Source organism: Oreochromis aureus, linkage group 17, assembly GCF_013358895.1.
Source record: "Oreochromis aureus strain Israel breed Guangdong linkage group 17, ZZ_aureus, whole genome shotgun sequence".
Lineage (NCBI taxonomy): Eukaryota > Metazoa > Chordata > Actinopteri > Cichliformes > Cichlidae > Oreochromis > Oreochromis aureus.
The window spans coordinates 28,626,406-28,648,208 of record NC_052958.1 but is presented as its reverse complement, the minus strand read 5'-3'; the positions used below and the strand labels follow the sequence as shown (position 1 = coordinate 28,648,208).

The 21,803-nt window shown below is 40.7% G+C and overlaps 2 protein-coding genes and 2 non-coding genes across 4 annotated transcripts; all 4 read left to right on the top strand.

Moving 5' to 3' along the window:
* The first annotated feature begins 2,999 nt into the window (after positions 1 to 2,999).
* Positions 3,000 to 9,998, top strand: LOC116330457 (fetuin-B-like). The gene is made up of 7 exons (XM_031752796.2): positions 3,000 to 3,281; positions 3,709 to 3,822; positions 4,203 to 4,290; positions 4,508 to 4,668; positions 8,470 to 8,583; positions 8,888 to 8,974; positions 9,146 to 9,998. The coding sequence occupies exons 1-7, from the start codon at positions 3,066 to 3,068 to the stop codon at positions 9,836 to 9,838; spliced, it is 1,473 nt and encodes a 490-aa protein (XP_031608656.2). The 5' UTR covers positions 3,000 to 3,065; the 3' UTR covers positions 9,839 to 9,998.
* A 3,067-nt stretch (positions 9,999 to 13,065) lies between these two features.
* si:ch211-284e20.8 (uncharacterized protein LOC563738 homolog) lies at positions 13,066 to 18,784 on the top strand. The gene is made up of 8 exons (XM_031752797.2): positions 13,066 to 13,223; positions 13,332 to 13,532; positions 13,686 to 13,799; positions 14,748 to 14,826; positions 17,162 to 17,328; positions 17,601 to 17,714; positions 18,059 to 18,193; positions 18,373 to 18,784. The coding sequence occupies exons 2-8, from the start codon at positions 13,332 to 13,334 to the stop codon at positions 18,625 to 18,627; spliced, it is 1,065 nt and encodes a 354-aa protein (XP_031608657.1). The 5' UTR covers positions 13,066 to 13,223; the 3' UTR covers positions 18,628 to 18,784.
* Positions 18,785 to 19,389: 605 nt separating this feature from the next.
* Positions 19,390 to 19,461, top strand: trnah-gug. Its single transcript has one exon. It is a non-coding gene; the product is annotated as a tRNA-His (tRNA).
* Positions 19,462 to 21,105: 1,644 nt separating this feature from the next.
* Positions 21,106 to 21,177, top strand: trnah-gug. Its single transcript has one exon. It is a non-coding gene; the product is annotated as a tRNA-His (tRNA).
* Positions 21,178 to 21,803: the final 626 nt, after the last annotated feature.

Here is a 21,803-nt window from a genome sequence, read left to right as displayed (position 1 = left end):
TTTCTAGTCCCTGTCAGTACTCTTGCTGCAGCATTTTGGATCAGCTGAAGGCTTTTCAGCGAGTTTTTAGGACATCCTGATAATAAAGAATTACAGTAGTCCAGCCTGGAAGTAATAAATGCATGAACTAGTTTTTCAGCATCACTCTGAGACAGGATATTTCTAATTTTAGAGATGTTGCGCAAATGGAAGAAAGCAGTCTTACATATTTGTTTAATATGTGCATTGAAGGACATGTCCTGGTCAAAAATGACTCAAGGTTCCTCACAGCATTACTGGAGGCCAAGGTAATGCCATCCAGAGTAAGAATCTGGTTAGATACCATATTTCTAAGATTTTCAGGGCCGAGTACAATAACCTCAGTTTTATCTGAATTAAGAAGTTAGTGGCCATCCAGGTCTTTATGTCTTTAAGGCATTCCTGCAGTTTAACTAATTGGTGTGTGTTATCTGGCTTCATGGATAGATAGAGCTGCGTGTCATCTGCATAGCAGTGAAAATTTATGCTATGTCTTCTAATGATGCTGCCTAGGGAAGCATGTATAATGTAAATAGAATTGGTCCTAGCACTGAACCCTGTGGAACACCATAATTGACCTTAGTGGGTGAAGAGGACTCTCCATTTACTTGAACAAATTGGAGTCTATTAGACAGATATGATACAAACCACTGCAGCACAGTACCTGTAATACCTACAGCATGTTCTAATCGCTCTAATAGGATATTATGATCAACAGTATCAAACGCAGCACTAAGGTCTAGCAGGACAAGCACAGAGATGAGTCCACTGTCAGAGGCCATAAGAAGATCATTTGTAACCTTCACTAAAGCCGTTTCTGTGCTGTGATGAGCTCTGAAACCTGACTGAAACTCTTCAAATAAGCCATTCCTCTGCAGATGATCTGTTAGCTGTTTGACAACTACTCTTTCAAGGATTTTTGATATGAAAGGAAGGTTGGAGATTGGCCTATAATTAGCTAAGACAGTTGGGTCTAGAGATGGCTTTTTAAGTAAAGGTTTAACTACTGCCAGCTTAAAGGCCTGTGGTACATAACCGATTATTAGAGATAGGTTGATCATATTTAAGATTGAAGCATTAATTAATGGCAGGACTTCTTTGAGCAGTTTTGTAGGAATGGGGTCTAAAAGACACGTTGATGGTTTGGTGGAATTAATTATTGAAGTTAACTCAGAAAGATCAATTGGAGAAAAAGAGTCTAACTTAACATCAATGGTACTAAGAGTAGCTGTAGATAATATTACATCTGTGGGATGATTATTGGTAATTTTTTCTCTAATGGTTAAAATTTTATTTGTGAAGAAGTTCATGAAATCATTACTAGTTAACGTTAAAGGGATTGTTGGCTCAGTAGAGCTCTGACTTTTTGTCAGCCTGGCTACAGTGCTGAAGAGAAACCTGGGGTTGTTCTTATTTTCTTCAATCAGTGACGAATAGTAAGATGTTCTGGCTTTGCGGAGGGCTTTCTTATAAAGCAGCAAACTATTTCTCCAGGCTAAATAATGATCCTCTAAATTTGTGACACGCCATTTCCTCTCCAGCTTACGAGTCATCTGCTTTAGGCTACGTGTTTGAGAATTATACCACGGAGTCAGGTACTTCTGATTTGAGACCTTAGTTTTCACAGGAGCTACAGTATCCAGAGTCGTACGTAGTGAGGAGGTAAAATTATTAACAAGATAATCGACCTCTGTTGGAGTAGCGTTCAGATAGCTGCTCTGCTCTATGTTGGTACAGGGCATTGAAGATGATAACAGTGGGTGGATTATATTCTTAAACTTAGTTACAGCACTTTCAGAAAGACATCTACTTTGATAAAGTCTACTCTCCACTGCTGTGTAATCAATTATTGTAAATGTGAATGTTATCAGGAAAATATCAGACACCAGAGGGTTTTCAGGAAACACTGTTAAATGTTCAGTTTCTATGCCATACGTTAAAACAAGATCTAGAGTGTGATTAAAGTGGTGGGTGGGTTCTTTTACATTTTGAGAGAAGCCAATTGAGTCTAATAACAGATTAAATGCCATGTTGAGGCTGTCATTTTTAGCATCTACATGGATGTTAAAATCACCCACAATAATTATTTTATCTGAGCTGAGCACTAAATCAGATAAAAAGTCTGAGAAATCAGAGAGAAACTCTGTGTAAGGCCCAGGTGGACGATAGATAATAACAAGTAAGACTGGTTTCTGAGTTTTACAGCTGGGGTGGACGAGGCTAAGCATCAGGCTTTCAAATGAATTAAAAGTCTGTCTTGGTCTTTCGTTAATTAATAGACTGGTGTGGAAAATTGCTGCCACACCGCCCCCTCGGCCTGTGCTTCGAGATTTCTGGTAGTTAGAATGACTCGAGGGTGTTGATTCATTTAAACTAACATACTCATCCTGCTGCAACCAGGTTTCTGTAAGGCAGAGTAAATCGATTTGTTGATCAATTATTAAGTCATGTACTAACAGAGACTTGGAGGAGAGAGACCTAATATTTAATAATCCCTCCCTCTCCTCTCCTCTATTTCAGTAAGATGCTAGAACTAGAAAATAGAGCAGACAGTCAGGAGGAGAAGGAAGCACTGAAAAGTGACTCAGTCAAAGCTGAAAAAACACACAACCTGTGTGCGTGGGGTCCTTCCATTCAGAAAATGCTCTGTTGCTGCAGGTTCACTGTTTTTCTTCAACAAGTATGAAGTTTGCCCCTTTATTAAAACTCCGCCCAGTGACATGAGCCGATCATGTACTTTAAAATCATTTATTGATCCAAAAGAAGTGAGACTGCAGGGCTGCTTCTCTAACAACTGATCACCCCATTGTGCAAGTCTGTGCAGCATCTGATTGGTTGGCTGATAGGTAAGCAATGTTTTTCGAAGGTTTGGGGTCAATGGTTATATTTGCCACTGACAGGAGGTTTAGTGATTGTGTGTGGGTGTGTTTGTGAGTGTGTGTGTGTGCGTGTTAGCAGGCTATAAAATGGGACCTCTCCATCTCTGCACATCTGATTTAGAAGCTCAAGCGTGGCAGTGTGTAAGAGAGTCATCCCAGGCGTTTACCATGAAGACCTGCGTGCTGTTATCACTGCTGCTGGCGTTGGGTTGTGTGACCATCAATGGTGCACCAGTGGAGCATGTTGGCATGGAGCCAGGCTCATGTGAAGATGCATCAACAAAAGCAGCTGCTGAGCTGGCTCTTACCAAAATCAACCAGGACAGGAAGGAGGGCTACATCTTCAGCCTGCACCACCTGTCCAACGCCCACATAAAGAGACATGTAAGCCATGCTGCTGAGCTTGCAGTATTATTACTGTATGATAGACCAGTGCTGTTTAGGGTGGAATTACTTTCTAGCAAAGTGCCAGATTTGGTGAAACAGAAATTAATCACATTCATTTTTATGACAGTAAGTCAGGCTGTTTACTGAATGCATGATGCTTGGAAACCGTCATAAATACTGTTTGTGTTTTGCAGACACTACCTGCCTTGAAATGGTCAAAATAAAAACAAGAAAAACAAATTCATGCGACTTGTGTGAAAGTTTAGGAGGTACCATGAATCACTGGAAGTGACCAGTGAAAGCTGTTAAATTCAATTAGATTTTTATTGACTGTAAACATTGCTTGTGTGTGTGTGTGTGTGTGTGTGTGTGTGTGTGTGTGTGTGTGTGTGTGTGTGTGTGTGTGTGTGCGCATGTATTGCAGGGAGACAATGGTGTGGTCTTCTACCTGACTCTGGATGTTGTGGAGACCAACTGCAGTGTTCTCAGCAGGAAGGACTGGAAGAGCTGTGACATTCGTCCAAGGGAAAATATCAAGGTTAGAGCACACGCACACACACACACACACTGCATGTGCACATCAACAAGTACACCAAAAGACCATATTTGTGCACACAGAACACAGGGTTATTTTGTTAGCTTCATTTTTTCATTACTGTCTCTTGTCTTCTCCTTAAGCTTACAGTCCTAACTAAAATCTTTCTGAGCATAGTGAGCATCTTAGTTCATAAGGTGTCAGATTAAGAAAATATATTTGGTTTCACAAGTTATTGTCACTGTTGTTTAGGCTGACAGTAGAAAAGTTAATAAATATTTAATAAATGTTAAAAGAAAATCTAAATAAAATCTTTTGTGAATGTGATTATGATCTACTTATTAGCAGTACAGTAAAATAATTTATTGTATTTGTGTTTGAAGGTATATGGACAGTGCAAAGCTGCTATCTTCATCAGTAAGGTACACAGAGTGGTTCGTCTCTACAAATACAAGTGTGCTATCAGACCAGGTATGAATATTATTACATATATCCAAAAAAAGGAGTTGCGGTTTTTACATAGAGCCCACCATTTTATGTAAATTTAACCATCATATCTACAGTGACATCCAGTTCTACATATACAGCAGCATACTGTATAGAGGAAAAATAACAATTTGGTGAAATTACAGGTTTTATGCATCACCAACATTTAAAACCACTTTTTTGTTCTGCTCAATTCCTGCAGGTACGGTGCATGAGGACTGTGATGGCTGTCCATATTTAGCTGACAATAATGAGGAAGCTGAAATTCAGAAGACTGTGACCCACTCTCTGGAGACGTTCCACAACCAGAGCAGGCCGGCCAATCGTTTCACTCTGCTCAAAATCTCCCGTGCTACTGCACAGGTAAGATTACCACATATCCAAAAGAAACATCAAGATCTTTTATTGTTTGTGTCTGTGTGTCTGTGTGTATATCTAGGGCTGCACAATATCTCTAAGATGAAAGATATCCTGTCTCAGAGTGACGCTGAAAACTTGTTCATGTGATCATGACTTCTGGGCTAAACTATTGTGATTCATTATTATCACATTGTCCTAAAGCAGGAATGTTAAACTAATTTTACATTGGGCCACATACAGCCCACTTTGATGTTAAGTGAGCTGTACCAGTGAAGCTCCCCTTTCTGTCAGTGTAAAGACATTTAACTATATATTTACTCCCTGATATATCTTAGTGTAACAAAGGACAATTTCAACAATACAGTGGCTTGCAAAAGTATTCGTCCCCCTTGAACTTTTCCACATTTTGTCACATTACAGCCACAAACATGAATTAATTTTATTGTGAAAGACGTGAAAGACCAATACAAAGTGGTGTACACGTGAGAAGTGGAATGAAAATCATACATGATTCCAAACATTTTTTACAAATAAATAACTGCAAAGTGGGGTGTGCGTAATTATTCAGCCCCCTTTGGTCTGAGTGCAGTCAGTTGCCCATAGACATTGCCTGATGAGTGCTAATGACTAAATCGAGTGCACCTGTGTGTAATCTAATGTCAGTACAAATACAGCTGCTCTGTGACGGCCTCAGAGGTTGTCTAAGAGAATATTGGGAGCAACAACACCATGAAGTCCAAAGAACACACCAGACAGGTCAGGGATAAAGTTATTGAGAAATTTAAAGCAGGCTTAGGCTACAAAAAGATTTCCCAAGCCTTGAACATCCCACGGAGCACTGTTCAAGCGATCATTCAGAAATGGAAGGAGTATGACACAACTGTAAACCTACCAGGACAACGACCCTAAACATAAAGCCAGGGCAACAATGGAATGGTTTCAAACAAAACATATCCATGTGTTAGAATGGCCCAGTCAAAGTCCAGATCTAAATCCAATCGAGAATCTGTGGCAAGATCTGAAAACTGCTGTTCACAAACGCTGTCCATCTAATCTGACTAAGCTGGAGCTGTTTTGCAAAGAAGAATGGGCAAGGATTTCAGTCTCTAGATGTGAGCTGGTAGAGACATACCCTAAAAGACTGGCAGCTGTAATTGCAGCAAAAGGTGGTTCTACAAAGTATCAACTCAGGGGGCAGAATAATTACGCACACCCCACTTTGCAGTTATTTATTTGTAAAAAATGTTTGGAATCATGTATGATTTTCGTTCCACTTCTCACGTGTACACAACTTTGTATTGGTCTTTCATGAATACTTTTGCAAGCCACTGTATTTCTGTGCATGTGATAAATATCTAAAATGCTCTGGTAGCTTATTGTCCAGACTGTCCTGTATTTATAATAATGTTCTTTTTTTCTATAGTAGATATTGGAAAATCAGGTGCTTTTCTGTTATTTAATTGTTTATGTACCAAGTAACTGTTTAGTGTAGTATCTTCAGTGTAGAAGTCTCTATCAATCTATCAATAGAAAAATAATTGGCCACCTGCCCCCCAGGCCTAATCAGAATCAGAATACTTTGTTAATCACTAAGAAAATTAGAAAACAGTAACAAACTGAACTGATTAAAATAATACAGTATATTACAAATTTAACAATATATAACAAATGGGTCTAAGATATACAAATAGTTCAATTAATTATTTTGATACGCCTGCCCGAAAGTTCCCTGAAAAGCCTTCAGTCAATCTGAGCTGTCACACCTGAGTACTAACAGAGACAGAAAAGAGATATCGCATTTCGCCTTCTTTTTTTTTTAACAGGATAATCTAATTGAGATTGGGATGTTTTTCTTTCCAAGAACATGTTTATGGAAACACATACAAAAATTTAGACACCCACATAATAAAACAACACATTATACATGTGTTGCAGATAAATAAATTTAATGAAATGAAATCCAGTACTCTCTGTCATATCATGACTGTCTCTCCACTCCGTTACATATTCCATATGTACGGGAAATGACTCCCCCTTGGTCATGGCGCATGGATACTTTTTCAAGACGCTAGCCCGGCCACACCCCACAGCTTACATATAAAACAGCTGTGTGGACATGAAACTGGTGATTGTTTGATCTCTGCTTGTCAGTGCATGTGTGTGACACAAGCACACACAAGCACTGAACACAGCAGAAGACATCTTGTAGATAAGGGACCTGTATGGACTGTTTTATATTGCCAGCACAGACCAGAGGCCCATGATGGCTTTTTTTGCCTCCAAAAGTGTGGGCCACCAACTTCCTGACATGGCTAAATGGTAAATGGCCTGTATTTATATAGCGCTTTCTAGTCCCTAAGGACCCCAAAGCGCTTTACATATCCAGTCATCCACCCATTCACACACACATTCACACACTGGCGATGGCAAGCTACGTTGTAGCCACAGCCACCCTGGGGCGCACTGACAGAGGCGAGGCTGCCAGACACTGGCGCCACCGGGCCCTCTGACCACCACCAGTAGGCAACGGGTGAAGTGTCTTGCCCAAGGACACAACGACCGAGACTGTCCGAGCCGGGGCTCGAACCGGTAACCTTCCGATTACAAGGCGAACTCCCAACTCTTGAGCCACGATCACTGTGTGTGGCTAAGGCAGGGAAAGTGGATGCCCCCCAGGCAATGGCGTCCGGGCCCATGGCCGGGATTCACTCCCCCATCTGCTGAGAGGCCATGCCCATCCCTCAGTAGCCCCTCCCTTGGCCCTGCAGCCAGGCAGTCCTGTGGACAACCTCCAGCTAACTCCCCAGGTACAGTGTCAGGCTGGGTTAGATTTTCCAAGGTTATGGGGACAGGGCATCCAGGGCTCTGCAAGCCCTCAGGTGCGGGAAGGACTAGTGGCCCTCCTGGGGAAAGGTGCTACATGGGAGATGGAGGCAAGGGACCGCCAAGCTAGTTTTGTCTCCTGCTATTTTTGGTTCCCAAGCAGGACGTGGGGCTCCGATTTTGGACCTCAGGGGCCTCAACCATTATCTTTGGCTGCTGAAATGCAAAATGTTGATGACCCCCAGGTTGAATTAGGCCATGCAGGGGATTGGTTTGCCACCATTGACTTGAAGGATGCATGCTTTCAGTTTCAGGAGGACTAGCAGTTTCTGAGATTCTGTTTCGATGGGAAGATCTTTGAGTTTTGAGTACTGTGCCTCTAGCGGTCCCATCAGCCTACAGTGGTGGTTTCCCGAGGGCTCCACCGCTCTAGGTTTGTGGAGGGACCCATCCTATCTAGAGCAGGGTCTGGTGACTAACAGTCAGCTAATTTCTGCAGACGACAGGGTGGGGTGTGGTCCACAAGGGCTATGTGGTGACCAGCTCTTTTTTGCTTGTCACCCCGGAATCCTGGGCAGACCCCCATTCACGTCCCAGTTGTAGAGGCCATTCAGCAATCTTATGACTCTGCAGGGGTTCCCCTCCCTTCTGGAGTGCGGGACCACTCAACCCGTGGGGTGGCCAAGTCATGGGCCTTGTGATGGCACATCTCCCTCTCTGCCATTTGTGCAGTGGCAATATGGTCATCTGTTTCGACCTTTACTAGGTTCTACCGCCTGAATGTGGAAGTCGGCCCCTCTTTCAGAGAGCGGGTCCTGGGTGCCCTTTAGCGGCAGCTTTTGTCTCCACTATTGGTTTGGCATCTTGAGTGCCAACCATAAGTAGCTGCTCTGTTGCGGTCTTCACATCTTGCAGGACTTTGTTTTATGTGTAATAATTAATTACTTTTTTTTCTTTTCCTCTGTGTGTTTGTGTGTCCAGGTTGTCGCAGGTTCAATTTACCGTGTGGAATACACCATCCAGGAGACCACCTGCCCCCACAGCACAGAAGCAGTGACAGCTGAGAACTGCCCCCCTATGGACTGCGAGTTTGCTGTGAGTCAGGAGAAAGAATTATTAGTCTCACTCATGTAAAGTTGTAATCACACGGGTTGATGAGATCAGTGAGTGCAGTATGGCTTTTCTGATCAGGGGGTCATTTTAGTTTTAATGCTGCAATCAAAGACCTCTGCTTTCCACTCAAAGCTCTGAGCCAGTGTGTTCTAAATTCTACTGACTAGTTTGTGACAGCAGAGAATTACTTTTTCATTCCGTATGTGTAATTGTTCCGCTGTAGTAAAACCACAGGCATCCTCAATCCTCTGCTTTCTAAAGTTTTTTCTTCTTTTTCTCCTCTCAGCACAAGGGCTTCTGTAAGGCATCCCTCTTCCAGCCTCTCTTGGGTGAGGGGAAAGTCGCCGTTAACTGTGAGATCTATGAGCCTGAGGTAAGACTCATTAACATGTCATATCTGTATTGTTCAAATATCCTTCAGTCGCATAGGGAACAGTGTAAGTAATAAATGGTGATGGGGGACCTAAGAAGGCGCTTAGTTTGCTTATGCCTGGCTCTGTTTTGTAAACTCTTTATTATAGTACACTCTTTATAAATTCTCCAGGCTGCTAAGAGACAGATGAAGCTCCACCTTCTGGGCGGAGAGACTGACCACAGCCACAATGACACACACTCACACAGCCACAACCACACCAAGAGCCACTCTCATCATGGCCCCACCCACAACCACACTGATGACCACGATCACCACCATAAACATGACCATGCCACAGGCAGTGCCCACAGGCATGCTCATAACCACTCCCACGACCACGGTATGAACCACGATCATGTGCACACTCATCACGCCAAGGCACACAACCACAGCGGTGACTCCCCCAACCACCACCATGACTACAAGCACGCAGAAGGTGTGCACACCCATGAACATGACCACGAGCTGGCGCTGGACCACGATCACAACCACGGTCACCTGCATGAACACGAGCACCACCACCATCACCACAAGCACGAACATGAGAACACACCCCACGATGGTGCAAAGGGAACAGTGATAGTCCTGCCTGCCTTGGGCCAGCCTGTGACCCTGCCTTCCTTCCCTGATGTCCCAGTTGGTGGCCCTGGAGTTGGAGTCACTCTCCCACTTAAGCCCGACCCTCAGATTCCTGGACAGATGGAGCCCACCATCGAGCCCTTCCCAACCTCAGTCTCTGCCCAGTGCCCCACCACAGCGGGAGGGGATCAAGATGTGGGGATTCTCTTTGCTAATGACCCCATGTTCAAGCCAGCTGCATAATGTGGTGTATGAAACTGATCTCAAAAACTACACACAAAGTGTAGTGAAATTATATTACTCAGTGACTGTCAATGACTGCTTAATTTTTCTGTCAGTGTAATAAACACAGTGTGCAAAACTCATTTAATTACTGAACTATATAAATAAATAAATGAATATATACGTGTGTGTGTGTGTGTGTATGTATATATATATATATATATATATATATATATATATATATATATATATATATATATATATATATATATATATATATATATATATATATATATATATATATATATATATATATATATATATATATATCAAAATAACCTGAAGTCCCGAGGTCAAAATGGGAGATGCCCCAAGGGTGGTGGAGAATGACCGAGCTAAGATCCTGTGGGACTTCCAGATGCAGACGGACAAAATGGTGGTGGCTAACCAACCGGACATAGTGGTGGTAGACAAACAGAAGAAGACGGCTGTAGTGATCGATGTAGCGGTTCCGAATGACAGCAATATCAGGAAGAAGGAACACGAGAAGCTGGAGAAATACCAAGGGCTCAGAGAAGAGCTCGAGAGGATGTGGAGGGTGAAGGTGACGGTGGTCCCCGTGGTAATCGGAGCACTAGGTGCGGTGACTCCCAAGCTAGGCGAGTGGCTCCAGCAGATCCCGGGAACAACATCGGAGATCTCTGTCCAGAAGAGCGCAGTCCTGGGAACAGCTAAGATACTGCGCAGGACCCTCAAGCTCCCAGGCCTCTGGTAGAGGACCCGAGCTTGAAGGATAAACCGCCCGCAGGGGCGCGCTGGGTGTTTTTTATGTATATGTGTGTGTGTGTGTGTGTGTGTGTATGTGTAAATGGTAAATGGACGGATTCTTACACAGTATACCGCTTTCTTATGCTACCTGAGGACTCAAAGTGCTTTATAGAACTTCATTCTTATTCAACCTCAACCACCCATTCATAGAAGCACTGTTTTCTATGCTTTTACTACATAAGTGCTTTCTAACATCGACACACATTTATATTTCAAAGGACACATCAGAGAGAAATCTGGGACAATGGGCCGATATGGGTCACAAGGGCCATGTTTGCTGGGAAGGTACACTTTAGTCGAGACAAGTGGCTTTATTGTCATTCCAACCGTGTGCACTGGTACAGTACACAGTGAAACAAGACAACGTTCCTCCAAGACCATGGTGCTACATATGGCATGTAATAGTAATCAACACAGGACTACAAGTGCACTGTGCAAAAATTGCAAAAAAACAAACCAAAGACAGCGCAACTCCAGATAGAATAGAACGATACAGACACAAGACAGTCTTTTGCACATTTCTATTGCACTGTTGTGTCTGCACTGAGTGTTGTGAAAAAAGTCACTTGGTGTATGAAGGTGTGTGTGTGTGTGTGTGTGTGTGTGTGTGTGTGTGTGTGTGTATATGAGATTCTGCAGATATGTGCTTGGTACTTTAAAATTAGTTCTTTGCTAAGTTACATGTAATGTGTTAATGCTGACATCCCTTGATTTAGGTAATGTTTTTCTCCTTGAATCATGTATAGGTTAGTGTTAAGTGGCTTAAAAACTGAAAACATTCTGCTGAAAAGGTTAAAGGAAAACTGAAAAACAGAAAATTGTCCAGTAAGCCTGAGGAACTATTGCTGTAGATCAGTGGTTCTTAATCTTTTCACAGTGAGTACCACCTCATAAAATCTATGGATCTTGAAGTACCACCCTTATGATTAACATTAAAGTACAATAGTATAGGCCTATTTAACACCATATACAGTTTACATGAGACAATTTTATTTCTTATATGAAAATTATTTATTTTAACTGTCATAAAGAGGACGTGACAAGTGATAATAATAACAACTGTACTGCATTAAAACATTGACAGCAGGTGGGATATCCGGTCTTTAAGTGATGATGTATGAACCCTACTACCGGGTCCAAACTACTCTGGGTTTATTAAGGCTGTTGTGTTTTAAACATATTTTAATGCTTTCTATTTTGTTCTAATTAATCTGAACAAGCGTTTATTTACAGTGCAGCAAAATGACAATAAATCCCCGTGCGCTCCCCTGACTCCCGTGTCATGTCTTCTTCTCAAAAGTCCATGCTCAGTGCTCTCCACTCCCATGTGTCCCCACACCCCGTGCTTGCTGCCCTGCGGTGCTCTGCGCTCCTCCTGAGGGGAAATAACAGAGGCAGCCATCAAGACACTTAATTCCAGTAGGCATACACTCACAGACTTTAACTAAGCTAGATGACTGACATGAGTCTCACGCAACAATCCAGCGTCGAAGAGCACTCAGCCAAACTATTAAATAGCTCCCAGACAAGGCTGATGTTCATGTAATGCATCTGTTCTAGCACAGCAGGCTGCACACGTGCATGCAGAGTGTTTGCCAATGTGACAAAAATGATTAGGAAAAAAGTTATGAGTCAACCTCTAATTCACATTTCAGGAAACACTCCAACAGAAATATTTACAGAAGATAAAAGTATATCCAAAACTCTTTGATCGATTCCTGCAGCATAACTCAAACTTTTTCTAAACTCAACTAATAGATGGATTTCTTCATTTTGAATAAAGAAATTAAAAACACAAAAAGCACAACTAAAGAGCAGCTACACACAGGCCATCAAACAAATATTGATATAAAATATATCAACAAATGTTTTCTGTTGAGGATAAAGGTTTTTACTGTACAGAAATCCTCTACTGCACTGTACTTGCAAGGTAAATCTCAAAAATTAGCACTAAAGTACCCCAAAATCATGTTGGCCCTACAATACTGAGTCATATGGAACAATAGTTGAAACCAAAACCAGCTTTAGCCGCCTGTACAGACCTGTTGGTCTCCACTGTTGCTAGCCCATTAAGTTTGATATGATACTACTGACATGAGCTTTTTAGATTTGCCAGTTACTATAAGGAAGTATGAACTGGCGCACATAAAATAAAAAGAAGAATCAGCAGCAGAGAAGTGGCTTACACTGACGGAGTGCTTTGCAAATGGCCCTCACTTTCTTTTAAGATCCGATGAGACTAAGCTGAGAAGAGTTCTGCTAATAGAAAGCTCACAGGCATTCCTGTTCATCAAGACTGCATGACTTCATTTCTTAAAGAATTTTTTTTTAAGTAATATTCAAGAGCTGAAATGAGGTGTGCAGTGAGCTTTTTAATTGATTTGCTCTGTTCCCCAGTGCACTGTGACCGCTCAGTTTGTCTGAGCCAGTCATTGGCCTGCAGAGCAGCCGATAGCAGCTGTTTGTTCATCCTTTCAAGAAGAGGAGAAAGTCCAGCATCAGTCTCACATGTGTCTCTCACAACTCTTTGTGTAAAAACTGGGATTACTTATTAGGTCCTGCAAAAGAAGATTTCCAGGTCAATGCATGTTTCAGTTTCATTATTAAATTATCTGCCAGCATAGGATTTAGTAATTCAAGTAGGTGGGATTTTTTTTTAATTAGGCCCAATCTGTATGTGTGTTAGATGAGGATGAGTGTGTACCTGCTGGTCCTGTGTTTGGCTTTGCTGCCCCAGGGAGGGGAGGCCTCAGACCCTCCAGGCTGCACGAGCCCTGATGCAGTGCGAGTGGCAGAAGAGGTGCTGGAACAGATCAACCAGGACAGGAAAACTGGATACATCTGGGGCCTCAACAGGCTCTATGATCTGTCTCACACTCCAGAACAGGTCAGAGTGAATTATGCATATGCATGCACAAAGACATGATCATGCAACAAAGGCATGGTGCAACATATCGACCAGCAGCCAGTTTGTTTTTATGTTAGAAAAATCACAGAAGGAAGAAAGAAAATAGAGTTGCTTATTTATAAATGTGTCCAGGGGAAAGATGGATCTCTGTACAAACTAACCATTGATGTCATGGAGACCAAATGCCACATCACCAGTGGAAAACCATGGAAACAATGCGAAGTCAGAAATATTGGGAATGTTCCAGTAAGTACCAAGCAATGCACATGTCACAGAACACATTATAATCTGAGACAATGTTTGAAAGTGAATATGTCAAAGATAAAAGCCTGAAATGTTTAGTGGTCTATATTACCATGTTTGATATATGAAAGTATGCAAACTTTGGGCCATACATTTTTCAAGCAAATTGTGGAGGCAGAGGAAAAATATCTTTAAAAATATGGTGATTTGAGATTGGATTGACCCAGGTCTTCAAAATGAAAAATATGCACACATAACTACATTATAACTAGCATCTTGAAACTCCAGCATTTTTGACACTATTTGGACAGGACAAACAGGGCAAAAGGACAGGACAAAAATTATATTCTTGTGATATAAATTGTTATAATCCGGCATCAAAATTAAAGGAAATTTTCATTTTCTATATTTTTGTAACCAAGAATGTAATGTTAAAAAGTATTCTACATGCTTTATTTTATAGTGCTAGAGTCACCTCGGCGCAACTATTGGCGCTGTACAAATAAACTGATCTGAAAAACTTGAATTCAAAATGAGAGTTTAAATGGTGGATTTTTTCCCCCATATTTTTACTGGCCAATACTTTGACATTTTTTGACATATCTGTCCCAAGTTATAGATCCTGAGTCATTTCACAATACCAGACTGACAGAAAATAAGAAAAATATTTAGGTCTTTTTTAAGTAAAGCTGTATAAAATTATCAGAAAATTTGACTTAAAATACCAGAAGTTGCAGCGACAACCTTTTCAGAGTTTTAATACAGAGTTGTCTTTGTTTTACAAAGCACTGCATTGTAATGCATACATTCATATGTTCTGCATGTATGAGCTTAGTAAAGTGTAAATAAATAGTTTTTTTATGAATGTATGAAATTTCTTAGCTGCTGTGGTTCGCCTCTTACACATACATGTGTCTTTAGCTACTGTATAAATGTGTTTGTGTATTTCAGGTGTATGGAGAGTGTCAAGTATCTGCTTATGTTCACACTCAAGTCAAACTACAAAGCTACTCCTGTACAATTCGTGAAGGTAGATCAAAGCATCACTGAGACTCTTCTGTATTTTTGTCAACTTCACTGTATAAAACAGAAAATTATTTGCAGCGTCTTAGTCACAGAAAGCAGTCAGACTATTACCTACATCTGTCTTTTTATCTAATGCCCTCCGTCATGTAGGAACAACTCTGCATTTTTTCCCAACAAATTAGCAAGATGGTGAGAAGATTCTCTGCTCAAAAAACCTCAAAAACTTTAGACGAGAGAGGAGATTTGAAAGAAGAAGAGTTTTCAGGATATGAGTTTGTTGTCTTTGGTGAATAGGACAGTGCAGACATTAGACAGTGAAGTGGGGACAGACTGAAGAATAACGACACACAGGAAATGGTGTGGGGCAGAGTCAGACCCAGACCCATGCAGTGAGGACTCTAGCCTTCAGTACTAACCAGGTGCTACAGCAGCACCTGAGCCAGCTCGATATAAACCTGTCAGGAACTAGCAAGGCTAAAAATACTGATGTACAAAAGTGAAAGAAGAGGCGATAGTTACACTCGCAGTAGCACAGGAGCAGAGCAGGAGAGGGAGAGAAAGAGAGCCAGGGGCAACAACAAGAGACAACATTGTCACATTAGAAAGGTATAGTAATGAAAATGAGCGACACCACGAAAAGGAGCAAAATCTGGAACCATTTCAATTTTATTGACAATACAAAGGCAGAGTGTAGAGTCTGCAAGAGAAGGATATCATATAGAGCCGGCTCCACAAACAGCCTGCGCAGGCGGCTGAGAACTGTCCACCCATCAGTGCAATGGGAAGAACTGGGTGTGAGTGGAGCCCTCCAGTGGTCCACCACAAGATAAAACGCAATCAGTTGAGTGTGATATTAATGAAGATGCCAGTGTGTCTACTGCAACTGTTGCTGCTGCTGCTGCATCTACAGCATCTAGCACTATACCACCACAACCACTTAAACCAACCCAGAGCTCGATTAGACAGTTTTTCCAGAAGTCTGGGACCCCAGCAAGACAGAACTCAATTGATAAAGACCTGGCAAAAATGACTGCACTTGATTTCCAACTATTATCAGTTGTGGATGTTAAAGGATTCAGAAAGTATATTCATGCACTGAATCCTATGTATGCAATTCCAACCAGGAAAACACTGTCCCAAAAAATCATCCCAGACCTATATGACACAGAACGTGCATCTTCTTTTGTTTGGCATATTCATTTATATGTTATTGTGTTGTTGTTTGCAGTGTTTTGTGTTGTTTCACTTTAAATTTGTTTAAAAGGGAAAAGCTGAAAATTTAAATAGAAGTAGAATTGTAAATAATTGGTTTTTGTATTTTATAATTTATTTTTTAAATTTTATGTTGAGTGAATAAATAAAATAAAAGCATATATACATATATATATATATATATATATATATATATGTAGAAAAACTATTTTTTTACATTAGCAATTCATTTTGTGCATAATTAAAGCAACAAAACAACCTAAAAAGCCGGTTGGGAGCCGGAATTCCCATCACTAGTAAACCAGAAGGGGCACATCTATTTCTAAGGGCTGAACTATAGACTCACAAGAATCTCCTCAATTTCAAGTTCCAAGAAATAAACATCAGTAGTCATAATAAACTTTGCTTCAAAAAAAGAAATTTAAAAACTTGACCCATATCTTGATAATGACAGATTTTTCTTTTTCTATTAAATTTTAGTAAATCTTACTTTTATTAAGAAATTGGCTCTAACAGAGGTAAATAACCCAAATGAAACATGGATGTGGTCTGTTTTGGTTGACATAGGGATAAAGTAAACATCTATTAAGGGTTCAATTTCTATGGTTGTTTTAATTACAAATTTAAAAAAACAAAAAAAAAAACAAAGCAAGGGTCCAACAAACCTACAAGCATAGCTGCTCTAATAACATGATCCTCTAATAATTAGAGGGTTGGTGGTTTGAGCCCTGGCTGTTTCAGTACTGTGTGCCAAACCATCCTTGGGCAAGATACTGAATCCGAAGTTGCTCCCTGTGAAGTATGTATTAATGTTAGATCAATTGGGCATAAAAGTGCTTTGGCAAATGAAGCTTGTATTTAAAAAGTACTTTGTGTGCTCAGAGCAGGTAATTGTTGTTTGAGAACAATGCCATCCACGTCACAAGGGTTAACAGTGTGTACTCACTAGTGAAGGAATTCCGTTTCTCTATCTTGTCTTGCTGTGGCAATCTGGATAAATCATGTATTTTCATAGAGATTTTAGAAGAAGCCTAGAAGTGACAAATGAGTTGATTGATTGAGACACGATGACCCTCAGGCTTCAGAATTTTGTTTTGACCTTTGAACCTCTTGATCCTTGTGTTCAGTTCCAGCTACTGCAGTGGTGGACACGTGCCCAGACTGTCCCACGGCCGAAAATCTGAATGAGCCCATTGTCAAAGAGACGGCCAATCTCTGCCTGCAGAGGTTCAATGAGGAGAGCCGCCTGGCCAACTACTTTACTCTGGAGAACATAACGAAAGCCAGTTCACAGGTTAAGACAGAAAAAGAAATGAAAAAGAAAAAGAAACCAAACGCAGGCAGAGAGTCAGTAAAGGAACAGGCTGAATACAAATTAAGCTTATGTGTGATGTCTTTGTGAGTAGGCAAAGACTTCTAAGCAAGTACTTTTAGTTTTCTATTCTTTTCAAAAGACTAGATCTACTGTGTAGCTCTTAGCAATTTTACCTGACTAGTTTTGGTCATAGTTCGCTTATTTTGACCTACCACTGTCCTAAACTAGGCTTTCATAAATATATTTTTCAGTGGGTTGTTGGTCCGTCCTACTTTGTGGAATTCACTATAGTGGAGACAGTTTGTTCAAAGGAAACAGATGTCAGTGAACTGAGCCGCTGCACACCTATGGACTGTCAGTTTGCTGTAAGTAATGAGAAAATGTTTGAAAAGTGATAAATTATGCTCTGTTTACTCACCATATGTTCATAAAACTGGACTGCTACCAGGCTGAAGCTGAAAAACTGCCAATAATCTGCAGCTGAATGTGTGAGTCCTCTGACGGTGATGAAAGAATACGCATAGATATCTTAAAGACCAGTAATGCGCATTACAGTCAATTAATTTATCATGTTTAAACCTATGTTCATGTGCCTGGTCTCATCTTTGGTGTGCTGTGTGTGTACTGCATCCAATGTCCACTGGCTCCAAACAAAATTCCCCCAAGCTGTAAATGCAGGCTCAGCTCTCCTTGTTTTCTCTCTTCTCAGCACAGAGGCTTCTGTTCGGGCTCACATGTGGCTCGTGAGGATCAGTTTGAAATCAGAAACCCTGGTGGCAAAAGGGATGGCTTGATTCAAGATAAGAAACCTGTAGAGGTGAAATGTGAGATCTATGAACCTCAGGTACTTGTTTGAACAACACAAGACTTAAATAATGAAAAAGTTCACAAATCTTCACAGTCTATCACTGCACTTCTGATATTTTGATTGTTAAAGGATTTTTAAAACACATTTTGAAAATGTTGACAAATGCTTCATTGCAGCTGAGCACCACCGCTCTCTTGACTGTCTTCCGTTTTCAGGCTTCCTCTGTGGAGGAGCAGGCTCACGCAAAAGCAGGCAGTGTGCACACTGAACACCAGCACCATAACCACACTCACCTGCATCCCCATGAGCACCTGCACTCAGACTCACCCAGCCCAGACATTACACTCTCCGTGTCACAGAACCTTGGGACTGTGGTGAATCAGCCTGCCTCTCCCAGAGCTTCACCAGCAGGCAGCTCCTGTCCCGGACCCCGCAGACACAATCTGGGTTTACGGAATCTCAGGCTCTGATTGGTTGGACCTTCAGTACTCAATCCAGAGATTTTTTTAACCATATTGCAATTAGTTCAAGACAAGAAATGGTAACTAAAACCTTGCAATTAATACAGAAAAAAATCTGTATTTACTGTTCATTGATCATTTAAATAAAGTATTTATCACAGCTGGAAGTTGTATAATTTATTTCTATCAGTTTAGCAAATCGATACTTTACCTAATCAAATAATGACCCCACTGTAGCAACTTCTTGGACACATTTTATTTTTAAAAAGTAACTCTTCTCATTTTAAGCTACATATTACTTGTGGGGGGTTGTTTTGTTTTATTTTATTTTATTTTATTTTATTTTATTTTATTTTATTTTATTTTATTTTATTTTGTTATTTTGCAGGGGGCGGCGGGGTATGCATGACCTCATTATTTGTTGATTTGGCCAGTTTAGCCTATTTGTAGGCAGGCAGGAAAATCTAACAGCATAAGTTAACAAACTTATCAAGAGGCTATCACGTTTTTTGATTGGCTCTCATCATATGATAGATGTTTTTTGTTTCTATTACCAGTTTTAGATCTGCACACTTAAGCTTTTGAATACATGTTGGAGAGCACAGAAAATATCTAGCTCTGAAATGGATTAGAAATACACCAACCTTCAGCACTTCCCAGACAGATCGGCAGTATTTAAGGCCATTCCATTGGGGGGAGAGGAGGGAGGGTGCTGGTGACGTCTGTAGGATCAGATATTCCAGATAAAACCTACACTCTCAAGGGCAACTTGCCGTGGTCGTATAGTGGTTAGTACTCTGCGTTGTGGCCGCAGCAACCCCGGTTCGAATCCGGGCCACGGCAAAACTGCTTTCTCCAGACATCTCCCAAGCTGGAAATGCGGACTCAGCTCTGCTTGTTTTCTCGCCTCTCATCACAGAGGCTTCTTTTTGGCCTCACACGTGGCTCATGAGAATAAGTTTGAAATCAGAAACCCTGGCGGCAAAAGGGGCGTTTCGTTTCAAGTTAAGAAACCTGTAGAGGTGAAATGTGATATCTGTTGGTGCTGAACAGAGACAAGGAAGAAAGATTTGCTGTTGGTCCAAAAACACAGAGACAAAACTTTTGTTTCCATATTTATCATCCCTTTCTCTGAAACACAGTAAGCAAGTCAGGAATGTTGGTATCATTTAGGACAGTGATCTCAGATTTGATGTTCATATTAGTACGGTTACCAGAACTGCTTTATATCACTTAAAATATATTTAAGGTTGGAAAATTCTTGTTTCAAACTGACTCAGAGAAATTGGTCCATTCTTCCGTATCAAGCAAGTTAGATTCTTGTAATGCTCTATTTGTCTCATTACGCGAATCATCAGAAGACTGACTTCAGCTTCAAAATGCAGTGGCCAGAGTCCTCGCAGGTATGCGGAAACTTGACTTCATTACCCCAGCACTGAAGGCACTTTTAACTTTTAACATATTTTAACTAGTTCATAAAGCTCTTGGTGGATTGGCCACCCACTACATACTTGACTTGTTCAATTTTAAAACCCAGTCAGACCTCTCGGCTCATCAGGTGCAGATCTTTTGACTATTCCTAAAATTAGGTCTAAGTGTGCTGAGGGTGCTCGTAGTTACTGTAAAAATAAATGAAAATATAAAAACTGAGTTCAAATGTGGGGCTAGACTACATGCAAATATAAAGTCCACAAGTACAAATAGGTGTTCTGTTTTGGAATCCAAATACTAATGCTGATATAACCCCAATTTCCAAAAATTTGGGACACTGAAAAATACAACAACAAAAAATGCAGTTACTTGCAAATCTCATAAAGCCATTTTCCCCAACAGAACACAGAACACATCAAATGTTTAACCTGAGACATTTCACTTTTTTTCACTACTGTAGGTAAGCTGGTAGATTTACATGTGTCCTCACATAGAGCGACCATGTAAGACTTGTATCTGTCTGATCTGGGAGTTTAAAAAAAAGAGAGTGATACTTACACTCTATTACTTTTATAAATGCTGGGCCTGAGAACCAGACCAGTGACAAGTGGAAAATGATATCCTGCCTGCTCTAATGTAAAATTCTTGTGTCCTAAATCTCATAGTACTACATAAAAATTGGGAATTCTCATGGTTTTGAAAATTGATTATATTCATTATGCATATTTCAAAATTGTATATCTTATATTACTAGATCATTATTACGATCCATTAATGAGTAATATACATTAAAACATTTAGTAGATTTAGTAGCAGAGTTGTATTTAAAACTAATAATCTGCATCTACAAAATCATTAGCTACTTAAGCTTTTGAACACATGTTGGAGAGCCCAAAGCACAAATAAAATCTAGCTCTGAAACGCGTTAGAAATACACCAACCCTCAGCACTTCGCAGACCGATCGGCGGTATCTAAGGCCATTCCGTTGGAGGGGGGCTGGTGACGTCTATGGGATCAAATATTCCAGGTTAAAGTTGCCACACTGAGGACAGCTCGCCGTGATCGTATAGTGGTTAGTACTCTGCGTTGTGGCCGCAGCAACCCCGGTTCGAATCCGGGTCACGGCAGTTTTTGCCAAAGTGCTTTTGTAAGAGTATGAAATCCATTACTGATCGTATACATATTACCAATAATTATATCTTTATACATAGGTTTTTGTAACTTTTTTCTCTCTTTTTTGTATAGCGAGTATATACCAGTAGGGATGACACGAACACAGTAAATAGAGTAGCTGCAATATATGTGTACATATTTCTGCCTACTCCATTTCGTACTTGGTGATTGAGTTGTTACTTCACGTCAGATTTTGTTTGAGCACATACGTGTGTATGCATATATATGTGTGTGTACATGTAGCATATGTGTATGTCTATATATGGCTTTGTTTTACGAAAAAGTTTCCAATGTAATCATCGTCATCATCAGCTGTTTATCTATGAATATAACACTTTCTTCGGTGTGTGTGTGTATGTACCATTACACACACATACACAATCAGTTTACAAATGTATTGTAACTAATACAACCTTAAAAAAAAGTTTTCTTCTCGGCTGTCATATCAGACAGCAAATTCTTTCTTTCTTAGACAGTTTTAGGCTCTTGACTGACTCGTGATGCCCACAACAGGAGAGCGCTGCAGTCATCTGTGGTGACAGTTTCGTGTGTCGTTAAGGCGGAAGCACACAGTGTGCAC